The 12,500-nt window shown below is 52.6% G+C and overlaps 1 protein-coding gene across 1 annotated transcript in view; it reads right to left on the minus strand.

Moving 5' to 3' along the window:
• Positions 1–631: 631 nt before the first annotated feature.
• Positions 632–12,500, minus strand: part of grin2ba (glutamate receptor, ionotropic, N-methyl D-aspartate 2B, genome duplicate a) — a gene marked incomplete in the record, with an annotated part of 71,468 nt that continues 59,599 nt past the window's right edge. Inside the window, 5 exon segments of the mRNA XM_030378712.1 lie at positions 632–4,270; positions 7,725–7,963; positions 9,470–9,657; positions 10,698–10,858; positions 11,245–11,474. Coding sequence (XP_030234572.1) covers positions 2,075–4,270; positions 7,725–7,963; positions 9,470–9,657; positions 10,698–10,858; positions 11,245–11,474 — 3,014 coding nt within the window.

Below are 12,500 nucleotides of genomic sequence, written 5' to 3' on the forward strand. Positions count from 1 at the left end.
ACTCATGCACTCACATATTCATACACACACCTATCACGGCAGCCTATTACTGCGGGTCATTTCGATGATGAAGGTGAGTGATGACGAGTAAGCTAATCATCTCTCTAGCAGCTCTGGTCTCCAAACCCCTTGAACCCCACCCATCCTCCTTAACCTCCCCCCCCCCCTCCACCTCAGCCCTCCCCCCACCCCCACCCCCACCCCACCTTGAACCGGGGCCTTTCCTTGGGCGCCGTCAGCTAATGGGAGAACACATCTTTAAATAACTGACAGATGCTTTCTACTGCGGTCGCCGCGGCGATGAGTCACCGAGACGACGAGAGGCTGAAGTGCCGGGTCCGTAAATCATTCTCGTCCCGCTTAGAGGAACACAAGATGGCTCCCGCCCTCCCTGGCTGACTCAGCAAACGCCCCCCCACCTCCCACAACCCCCCCGCTTTAGAACAACCCCACAGCCCCGGTCGGCTCTCAGCTCCTCCCATCTCTCTCCAGCATCGTCACTATCGGCAACCGCATGCCACGTTCTCCCTGCAGCCCAACCCCAACCGGAAGCAGTGTCTCCTGCTTGTACCCAGCGGGGGGGGGCGAGGGGGGTCATCCCTGCACAGTGTCCAGAGGAGGAGGGGGCGGGATGGGGGAGGGGGGTGGCATACAGGGGGAGGGAACACCCTCAAGAAGATAGAGAGAGAGAGAGAGAGAGAGAGAGAGAGACAGAGAGAGAGAGAGAGATAGCGATGGACGCCATGGTTACCTGAACAAATCAAGTGGTCTAAAGCTCGTTGGGCTGACGAGAGACACGCCAGCGACACGATGTGACGTGATGAGGGTACAAAAGGTGTGTCTTTAAAAGCCGGCCGCGGTACGAGCCGGGGGCGGGCTTGGCTCATCGGGGTCCGCCCCACGACGCCCGACACCCGCCGGGGGGGAGCCCGGGGAGGACGGCGACTGGTTAAGGCACGTCCCGAATCAGCGGGAGGTCCCCTCCAGTCGGACTGGGGTCGCGACCCCCCCAGACCCAGACAACTGTGTGTGGGCCGGCGGACAGGTGTGCGTTTGTGTGTGTGCCGTGGGGGTGCTCGTTCCGGTGTGTCGGTGACTCTCAGTCTCTCAGTGCAAACCAGGTCAGTGAGATCTCTGGAGATCTGTGGCGGCGTGTTCGCCGTGAAGGGTGAGTAAAGGTGCGACAAAAGGAGCGGTGTTTCTTATTCTGCTTAAAAAAAATTAAAGAATTACAGCAACAACAGAAAAAATAGTCAGCGAAGCGCTTTGTTCAGTCTTTCTGGCGTGTTGCTGAACAGAACAGACCCTAGGTCGGCCACTAGGGGCAGGCAAGCGCACAGGACTAGGATTTCTAAAAACAGCAGTGGAATCTCCTACCGACCAAACAAGAAGTAATAAGAAAAAACATTGTGATATCGTAACCAGAGTTATCATTATTATTAATACTAATATCTTTGTTATACACAATATTATTGTTCATATTGATGCTCAAGTACCCTGTAATTTCTGTGAGAATATCATAGTATCATTCATGATTGTGTTTCTCACGGCAAACAAGAATAAGTAATTTGGCATCTGGAGGAATGCGGGAGGTAAGGGGAGGAGGGAGGAGATAATGTAAAGAGGGCTGGGGGAGGGGGAGACAGAGGGAGAGAGATACAGTTCAGGGAGGGTTTCTGGAACCATCGTGGCGTAGCACGATGCCTCGTCCTCCTCTTCCTCAGTCTATGCACACAGTCCACCGTCCATCAACCAATCAGAGGCCTCGTTAGCCTCGTTAGGTGCTCAGGTGTCTACCTCACAGGTAACGTCTAGTGGACCGCTTTAAAAAGCTTTGACCCGATCTGAGATGGGTATTAAAATGTGACCCCCACCCTCGTTTCTAGATCTTTGGATCATTTCAACTGCTGCCCCCACTAAAAAAAAAATCAAGCAAAGCTATAAAAGCGAGCAACTGTTTCAAACTTTAGATTTGCACATCTGCCTCGCTCCTCGGTGCATCGGCCCCCTGAACCGTCACACTATCAGGTCCACCCCCTCGACCGCCTCCGCCTCCTCCTCTTCCGGCGCCGCCTCACACGTCTGACTCGATGCTGGACAGTTTCTCGTACACGTGACCGTTGCTTCCGTTGAAGGGCCGGGGGGGCCCGACCCCCAGCATGGAGCCGTGGTGGTTCATGCCCCCTAGGCCCAGGTCCTTGGGGAACCGCGGGGCCACGTTGGACATGACCCCCGCGGTGGCCGAGGCCGGCAGGTAGGACGTGACGCCCATGGGGGCCCTGAGGTCACCCCGGCTGCCGTGCTGCTGCTGCTGCTGCTTCTTCATGTAGTACTGCTTGGCCCCGTGCATCAGACACTGGTCGTCGTCGAAGGTGGGGATGAAGGGGTTGTGGTTGACCCGGTCGGGGTACAGAGACTTGGACAGGGAGAAGCCCGAGCCCCCTCCCTCCATCAGAGAGCGCTCCCTCATGTCCCGCTCCCCCACCGAGCGGCGGTGGACGCCGTCGCCCCGGACGACGCCGAACGGAGACCCGCCCCCCGCGTGGCTCTCGCCGCCGTAGAACAGCGGGTCGCGGTCCCGCTCCGACCCGCCGTGGCGCTGGAAGATGTGCGCGAAGGGGCTGGTGCCCTCCAGGTAGCGCTCCTTCTCCTTCAGGCTGACGCTGCGGGGCGGCGGCAGCATCACGCCTCCGCCGGGGCCTCCTCCCGGCCCGCCCAGCATGTTGCCCATCCCGGCCAGCTCCTCCTTCTGGAGGTCCACGAAGGCGTCGTAGGAGTGCTGCCTCCTCAGCGGCTTCCCGAAGCCGCCGCTCCTCCTCCTCTGCTGGAGCTGAGGCCCGCCGCCCCCCCCGCCCCCCCCCAGCTGTTCCAACAGGTGGTTGTTGTCCTCGCTGATGTCGTACAGGTTCCCCGTCTTCTTGCAGCCCTCGCACCGCATGCAGGTGGCCGAGCTCGGCCGGCTGCCGCCACCGCCCCCCGAAGACCCGCAGCTCACCCCGCCGCCATACCCCACCCCGTGGACCGACATCGGCTTCCCGCTGCAGCTCGCCCGGCAGGTCCGGCACTCCCAGTCGCCCTTGGAGTCGGGCTTCTTGGGTTTGCTCTTCAGGAAGTCGTCCACGGGGACCAGCTGGGTGCAGGGCCCCGGCCCGCCCACCACCCCGTCCCGGGGCCCGTCCGTCAGGTCCACGTGCTCCCACTGGGGCACGCCCTCTTTGGGACGGAACTGGTCCAGGTAGAAGTCCCGCACGCTCTCCTTGTCTCTGAACATGTAGGCGCTGCCCCCGTTGCTCCCCATTCCTCCGCCCCCGACTCCGCCGCCCCTCTTGCGCTCGGCGGGTAGGGGCGGAGGCGGCGAGGCCGAGCGGTGGTTGTGGTAGTGGTGGTGGCTGATGTGGTACGGCTTCCGCCGGTAGCCCAGCTCAATCTCGTCCAGCTCGCGGCGCGACTTGGCCGAGGCCGGCCTCTTCTTGAGGCTGTCGCGGTACTGCTTGCGCTTCTTGGCGTTGCCCTCCAGGTTGCCGTAGGTCACGGTGTGCGTGGAGATGTCCGACACGTCCGAGCGAGCGTTGCCGTCGTCGTCCCCGGGCCGCCCGCCGCAGTAGCCGTGGCCGGGGACGTAGTTGGAGCTGGAGGCCCCCGCCTTGAAGGAGAACTTGCCGTACAGGTCGGGCAGGCCGCCCTGGAAGCCCGGCCCCGGGGGGGGCGCCTGTCCCGACAGCAGGTCGAACTTACTCATGTTGCGGTGGGTCAGCGCCGAGCGGGGCTGCGTGGTGAAGATGGGCGCCACCCCTCCGCCCAGGCTGTCGCAGTCGAACATGCCCCCCTCCAGGGAGCTGCCGCTGCCCAGGCTGAGGGGCCGGTTGGCGGGTGGCCCGTTGAGGCCCAGCGCAGAGCCGGTGTGGTGGTGCAGGTAGTGGTCCTGGTACAGGTTGCTGTCCTTCAGGTGCAGGTTGCCGAACGTCCGCTCCACCTCGCTGATGTAGTCGCTGAACATGTTGTCGTCGGGCGGGTACTGGGGCTTGCAGTCCGAGTGGCCCGCCAGGCTGCGGCGGTGCTCCGAGATGTCGTAGACGGACGACTCGCGGCGGATGAAGTCCAGCGCGCTGTGCGGCGAGCCGTTGACGCCCGAGAGGGACGCCATGTTCTTGGCGGTGCGCAGGAGCCGCAGGATGTTGGAGTGGGTGTTGTTGATGGTGCCCGACGGGGAGTTGAGGCCTGAGCTGCTCTTCTCCTCGATCTGCACGCCGTGGATGCAGCTGTAGATGCCCTGCAAGCCCAAAGAGAATACAACCGTTAGAGAGTCGGAGAAGACACAGAGCAGTAGCTCATTGTCACTCGTTTAGTCGTCTAGCAGACGCCTTTATACAATGGGGCTTTAGGTGGATAAAAAGATCATTAATGAGCAGTTAGGGGTTGGACAGTAGGGACACAAGTTATTAATGAGCAGGTAGGGGTTGGATTGCGGTGAGACAGTTCATTCAGGAGCAGGTAGGGGTTAGACAGTAGACAGGTCATTAGGGCGCAGGTAGGGGTTAGACAGTTCAGAGACATGTCGTAAAAGCATAGGTAGGGGCTAGACAGTACAGATACCGGTCATTAAGGCAGGGCTGGGTTAGGGGCATCCTGCTCTAGGAGGTAGACTGAGGACGTTAGGGTTTGAACACACATGATTGAACAACATTAGAGAGTATAAGTACACAGACAGGGGTGAAAATCCCCACTCTGTCTCTCTAGCCCACAATAAGCGTTGGGTTGAAATGACAGATATAAACCTTGTTGCAAACCCAGCACCAGTGATGAGAGGGTTGTTGTGCTAGTGGCTTCAGAGACAAGGATTCCCTGTAGGACCCTGGGGAGGCGGCCTGGCTGTGTCATGACAGCAAGACGAATAGAGTCATTTGTATTCAGTGATGTACGAGACGATACTTAGAGGAAAACTGCTGCGAGGGGGAGAGGGGGAGAGGGGGAGAAGGGGGAGAGGAGTGAGGAGGAACCAGATCGATGGTAAACTAAAAGTATTCCTGGTTCTATGGAGGCCTGGAGAGGACATAATGTCCACCATCTAGGAAATATTATCTTTGCCCCACTTTGATACGCATGCCTTCAGACACACACACACACACACACACACACACACACACACACACACACACACACACACACACACACACACACACACACACACACACACACACATACACACACACACACACATATTCATAAAACCATACACACATTCACAAATTCATACACACACACACACAAACAAAACATACAAACACACACATTCACCCATTCATACACACACACACACACCCACACACACACACACACACACACACACACACACACACACACACACACACACACACACACACACACACACACTCTCTCTCTCTCTCTTTCCTTTGTTTGATTCTAATCTGGTGGTTTGGAGGACTTTCAGGAACATGAATTTGTATATTTAAATTAGAAATGTTCTAAGTACTCCACTCCTTGTACTCCGGCGGTAATTGGAAGGGACCCTTCCCCTTGTCTATCTCTGCCGCTCGCCCCATAACAGACCTGTTCTCTCTGGTGGAACAAGGCCCATTAAGTCGCTAATACGTTTACTGTTCTCAGTCACCAGAGACCCCCCTCAGCCTCTGTCATTAGTCTCAGTGTTGCAGGTGGGCCCGGAGGGGGCAGCCAGCCAGGGGACTGCGGCTCACACCGGCTACACGCTACTGAGATGCTAACCAAATGGGCCGCTCACCAAAACCTGATTCTAAGCCGATAGGATGCAAACAAATTTGTATGAGAACTTGATGACTAAACACGAGGCTAACCAGGTTTGATGCTAACCAGGTGTGATGCTAACCAAATAGGATCTTGACCCAGCTCGGCACTCACCGAACCTGAAGCTAACCAAACTTGATGAGAACCAAATGGGGAGCTTACCAAATGGCCGCCATGTGACAGATTTCTAATTTGTACACGGTAGGGCTTAAATGTTAATTGCCAGAATCATAATAAAGTCTATTGGATTAAGCTGTGGAGAAACAGAATCAATCTGTGTGGCAGAGCGAGAGGGCGGAGGGGGGTGGGGGGGGGGGGGGGGGGGGGGGGCAGGGGGCAAAGAGGGGGAGGAGAAGGGGGAGAGTAAGCTGCAGCAGGGATAGAGGAGAGATAATCAGCGGTAATTTCAGCTATTGTTGTTCCATTATGTGTGAAAGTGTGTCCTGAATACCAATGAGCCCAGTGGATGTGGTCGTGTAAACGTTGTTTCTGTGAAGAAACACAGGCTGTAACTGTGAATCTCAGATGATTCATCTCTTGAAAGGTCACGTCTGTACAGGACAGTAGACGCTACGCCCCCGCGGGCGCAGATTCGCGCGACAAGCTAATGTGTTAGAGGGGTGACAAACACACAGTACATGTACTGGACTACAATCGCTCACAGCTAAAGGACTATCGCCACTTAAAGCAGAAAGAATACCACCGCTAGCAGCTAGTGGACTACAACGGCTGGCAGATATTAGATGACAGTCACCATTAGCTACCAGACTACAATGCCTAGCTACTAGACTACAGCGGGTAGGAACGAATGGACTACAACCAATAGTAACTATGAGACAACAACCGCTAGCTACAAGGCTACAGCCCTCTAGCTCCTAGACTACAGCTGGTAGAAACGAATGGACGACAACTACATTAGGTAAAAGACCACAACCGCTGGCAGCGTATAGACAACAACTGCAAGGAACTAAAAGACGAGAATGGGTAGCTGCTAAAGTACTACAGCTGCTTGCAAGCGGACTACAGCCGCTGGCAGTCTCACGAATCTGACCCTGACGCACTCCAAACCCCTCGCTAAATGAACAACATACTAAATAATCAAAGTTGGGCACTGAAGCGTGATATTAGGAGCAGAACCGAACAGAAAGAAACGGTACTGTGATGGAACGGGGAGAGAGAGTGAGAGTGAGAGAGAGAGTGAGAGAGAGAGAGAGACAGAGACAGAGAGAGAGACAGAGAGAGAGAGAGAGAGAGAGAGAGAGAGAGAGAGAGAATAAAAAGAGAGTATTTTAAATTAGCCACGTAGCGTGTAGCCTGCAGCGGTGTGGTGAATTACACGACGGCCATGTCGGAGCGACCTGAGCAACCAATCAAACGCCCCGAGGTGACTTTGCTCTCCAGGGATACGCTACTAATCCACCGCTGGGGTGGTTGAGTGAAATATTGATTTCTGCTCAACACGTAAGCACCGACACCATCCAAACCCCATGCCCCCACTACAAGCACCACTGTACCTCTACACCTGGACCTACACAACATAACTACACCTCTAAATCTGATCACTACACCTGTATATACGTCTCATTACTACACCTTTCCCCAAGTCTCAGAACTTAACCTGTATGTACGTCTTAGTACTATACCTGTACTGTATATAGGTCTCATAAATACACCTGGATAGACGTCGTATAACTACCCCTGTGCCTACATCGCATAACTAGACCTTTGTATGCCTCCCTCCCTTCTCTCCCCCCTCCCTTCCTCACCCCACCCTCATCCCCCCCACTCTCCTCTTCACCCCCACACCTCCCTCTCTCCCACCCCTCTCTCACCATCCAACCCCTCTCCCCTCGCTCCCCCCCCCCCCCCCCCCCCCCCCCCCCTCTCCCCGTCCCTCCCGTCCCTCCCCTCCCTCCTCTCCCCCCTCTCCCCCGCTCTCTCACCCTGCTAATGGAGAAGACGAAGCCGGGCTGTCCGGAGCAGTATCCCATGAAGCAGAAGCGCAGCTGCCAGTAGAACCAGTGCTCGCAGATGAAGGTGATGAGGGAGAGCGCCATGGCCGCGCCCAGCATGTAGAACACGCCCGCCATGTTGTCCACGTCCAGCTGGCTGGACATCACCTCGTTCTTCTCGTGATGGCAGATCCCTGTCAGCCACATAGCCTCCAGCTCCTCCATCTCACCTGGGTGGGGGGGGGGGGGGAGGCGAGAAGAAGGAGACAAAGGGGGAGGAGGAGGGAGGGAGGGAAAAGGGAGGTGAAATGTAAAAGGTGGAGGGGAGAAGGATAAGGCCTTTTAGTTATCGTTATTTGCAGCTGTATTCGAAATAAAGAGTTATAAAAGTGTTAAAACACTATTCAACTATTACCGTAACAAGATGGACGATGGATCTCTTTATGTAAATCCCTCTCTGTCTGTCTGACACACACACTGATAAACAAATGACCCTCTTTACACAGAAGCCGCCGAAATACAAAGACCTGACCCATATTACCACACACACGCACACACAGAGACTCAGAAGTAGACCAGGGTCCTGGCAGCTTTAACTGGAACAGACTTCATAGGGCCCTTGAGGGCCCCTGGTTCAGGAAGCAGAAACTAGCTTCAAACACACACACACACACACACACACACACACACACACACAGACACACACATACACAGACATACACACACACACACATAAACACACACACACACAAACACACACAGAGAGACACATATAAACATATACACACACACACACACACACACACACACATACCCAAAGACCCAACCACACACACAAACACACGCGAGCATGCACTCACAGAAACAAACACACAAATACACACACACACTCACAAACACAAACAATGCACACACACAGTGCACACCTGTAGTAAGTGAGTTGCAGTATGTAGAGCGTGGTTGTACGTCAGGTTGGGGTTGATAGCTGATACTTTGTTACGTGTATAGTCATTGAACAATGAAGCATGAAGTATAAAATAACAACATTAAAGTAAACAAGTCTGTCTGCTAGCTTAAATATTTGACAACTTAAAGAGGCACTATACGTTTGGCTACTTTGGCGCCTCCGAGAGGCTGCTCATCGCAACAACATCAGCGGTGGTTCAAAGCAAGAATTTCCTGGGTTCTAACCCAGCTGGGGCCAAAACATATTCATGCTATGTTCATTCTTCTGGGGGTGCTCTCGGCCAAGGCACCAGCAGTAGACTTAGTCCCAGGGCCACTACTCCTAGTGCTGCTACTGATGGCTATATCACTAGGTTAAATAACTAGAGGTTTCCGACTTGGAATCTCCTGATAATCATATGTTGTCCCAGGAGATTGCTAGCGTCTTTAGAGACTTGATGGTCCTTTTTTAGCTAACCATTTTTTTTTTAAGGTCTGATAGACGTCCTGTATATGCTCACTGATTCATAGCCACGAGCAAACTACAATCGACGCCTACTAGTGTGTTTTAGAGCGATCAATTAGGTTCACCAGGACATTGATATTACCGGTGGACTGATTGAGTAAAAAACGTTTTTTCTCTCTAAGCAAGATGCACAAAAGTTTAACTTTGGGGTCACAAACATTTTCAAACTAAGCAATGATGTCACAGGCCAAAAAAAGTTTGTGAACGGCTGGATTAAAAAGCATGGATCACAGATCCGCTGTACTTAATGACAAGAGGTCCTCACCATCGCCAAACAGCTGCAGGATGGCCAGGTCCACGTGTCTCTTCCACATGGACTCCTTCTGGATGGCGATGCCGTATCCCGTGGTGGCGAAGATGTACCCGCTGCCGATGGTCACCAGCTTGCAGCCCTCGTCGCGTCCTGCCATGTAGTTCAGCACCGCCGCGTCGTAGATGAAGGCGTCCAGCTTCCTAACACGTTGAATAAGGCACGAACACACCCCACGCACAAAAACACACACCACATACACACACACCCACATCACGCACACCAAACAACAGTGAGGGTCAGGGAGGGAGAGAGCAATGGTTTGTTGTCATCCGTTCCTTGCTGTGTAATTGTCAAATTGTTAATAATGTTTTGTTGAAGTTTACCAAAATAGACTCAAGCTAGAGAGAGTGAGATGAGTCAGAAAGAGAGAGGTAAGGAGATATAGAGAGAGAGGGAGAAAGAGCGAGAGTAAGGTTACATTTAATTAAGGCTGCAATGCCAGAAAGCACAGCCAAGACATCCCAATTAACCTGTTAAGTAGCGCTAAGCTGCAGATAAGTTTAATGGTCCTCTTGCTTTGCCAAATGCTCATAGCACCAAACAGCTAGCTCTGCTACATAATGAAGCACCACCACATAGCCCAGCACCACTTAGCTAGCTCTGCTACATAGTGTAGCACCACCACATAGCCCAGCACCACATAGCTAGCTCTGCTTTGTAGCATAGCACCACAACATAGCCCATCACTATACAGATAGGTCTGCTATTTAGCGTAGCACCACAACATAGCCCAGCACCATACAGCTAGCTCTGATAAGTAGCCTAGCAGCGCCCTATAGCCCAGAATAACACAGCTAGGACTGCTACATAGCATAGCACCACTCCATAGCCTTAGCCCAAAACCACACAGCTCTGACCCATAGAACACTTGGTAGAACACTGCAAAAGGGTCGTAATAGAACTTTGTGGTGTTGAATTTAACTAGTATTAGGACGATTCCATTAATCTCAAGTCGTCTTCAAGACTCAATATGGCAATTCTAAGCATAAAACCCACTGTCTATCTCTGCCAATCAGCGTCCAGTACTGCATGACAGCTGCCAAAACTTGGTAAACGCACGCGCTACAGGAACGCTAAATGGAACCCGATGTGTCATGTTCCTATCGAAACAGTTATTGAACTTCTGTCTGGTCTGGTCTGGCTGGTCTGAAGCAGCCTCTACGGGGCCGTGGTTCCTCACCCAGTCTTAAGGCTCTGCAGGGCATCGTTGACGTTGCGCTGGTGGAACTTCACCATGTAGCCGTGCATTTCCGGGTAGTTGTTCCTGATGTTCCGCTCTGTGCTACCGTTCGGGACCGTCCCGAAGCGGAACGGCGGGGAGAAGTCGTTGGGCCTCTGGAACTGAGGTGAGGAAGAGGAGGAGGAGCGGGAGGAAGAGGAGGAGATGCAGTGGGGGAGCGGACGAAAGAAGAGGAGGAAGAAGATGGAGAGATGATGAGAGGAAGAAGGAGAAGAGGAGGAGGAGGAGCAGGAAGAGGAGAGAAAGAAGTGAACCGTTAACTGACGCGTATTAACTTTATCATCCCTCGCTTATCCATAATTCAACACATCATTGATCTTCCTCGCCCTCGATCTATCAATTCATCTATCAAACCATCCATTGTTCTGTCGCTCAATAATTTGATCCTTGATTTGATCAATCCATCTCTGTATCCATTCAGATATCCATTCCAATCATCACCCATTGATCTAGCATCCATCCATCACTCCACCCCCTGTCTCTGTACCTTCTTGTCGGACAGGCCGGTGACCTGGTCCACGTACTCCTCCTGGATCATGAAGGCGGCCAGGTTGGCAGTGTAGGAGGCCAGGAAGATGACAGCGAAGAAGGCCCACACCGACACCATGATCTTACTGGTGGTGCCCTTTGGGTTCTGGACCGGCACGGAGTTGTTGAACACCAGACCCCACAGCAGCCAGATGGCCTTCCCGATGGTGAAGGAGGGCCCGTGGGGCTCTAAGGGAGGGGGGGGGGGGGGGGGGGGGATTAGATTAGAACAGATGTCCTGGAATGGGCATCAAGGTCAGGTAAAATTTGAGGTAGAAAGTCTAGGTCAAGGAATCCTCTCATTTGGTAGACTCTTACAGAATGTCATCAGTTTACGTTGTTCTTTGAGGGGCCGAATAAGAGTTCACAGAATTACCATTCACCCTTAGGCAAGATGATAATTCATTGCCAATTAGACATGAGCACTTTGCCTGGAAAGGATGATACTCGGTCATATTCCTGGCATTTCATTATCTACTCTGATTTTAGATTATGATATTATGGTAAATAGATGCTGTCAAATTTTACCTGGAAATTAGCATGGCTTTATGACTTTTTCCGAACATCCGGCTACGAAACCCAGAAAGACGTTCATTGTATTATTATGTTTGTCTTTTTTTCTCTTAACATTATTTTGCATACAATTTAATTTGGATAAAAAAATATATTTTCAGCATTGTGGGACGGTTAATGCAATGAACAATCGAAGAATGGCTAAAGAGCTATAGGTCCCTGACCCCTGGAGTAGTGGTTAGCCGAGTGGTTAGGTCTGGGTTCGAACCCCAATGTCCTAGAGCAAGATTCCCCCTGAATCCCTACCTGCTCCTTAATAAGTGATCTGAATTCACTGTAAATCTCTCTGGATAAAAGTGTCTGCTCAATGAATAAGTAGTCAGCATGGGGACCAGCCTGGTACTCCGCATCGACACACAAACACTCCCAGGCCACACCTTGTGCTGCAGAATGTCTCTACACTCTACACTATATTGTGTTTGTACATTTGTTTCGCTGCCCTTCCCCCACCACTGTTCTGTTGTTAATTCTGTTGTCTCTATGGAGCCAGTGTTTTTTAATCTGTCTTTTTTTAAACTTTTGTTGTGTATGTTGAAGCCAATTGTGAACTTTATCAATAAAGGTGCCGTGTAAATAAAGTGTACTATTATTATTATCATAATTAGCAGTAGTATTATTAGTAGTATTCCACAGAAACCCTTC

The sequence above is a fragment of the Gadus morhua genome, chromosome 2 (genome assembly GCF_902167405.1).
Source record: "Gadus morhua chromosome 2, gadMor3.0, whole genome shotgun sequence".
NCBI lineage: Eukaryota > Metazoa > Chordata > Actinopteri > Gadiformes > Gadidae > Gadus > Gadus morhua.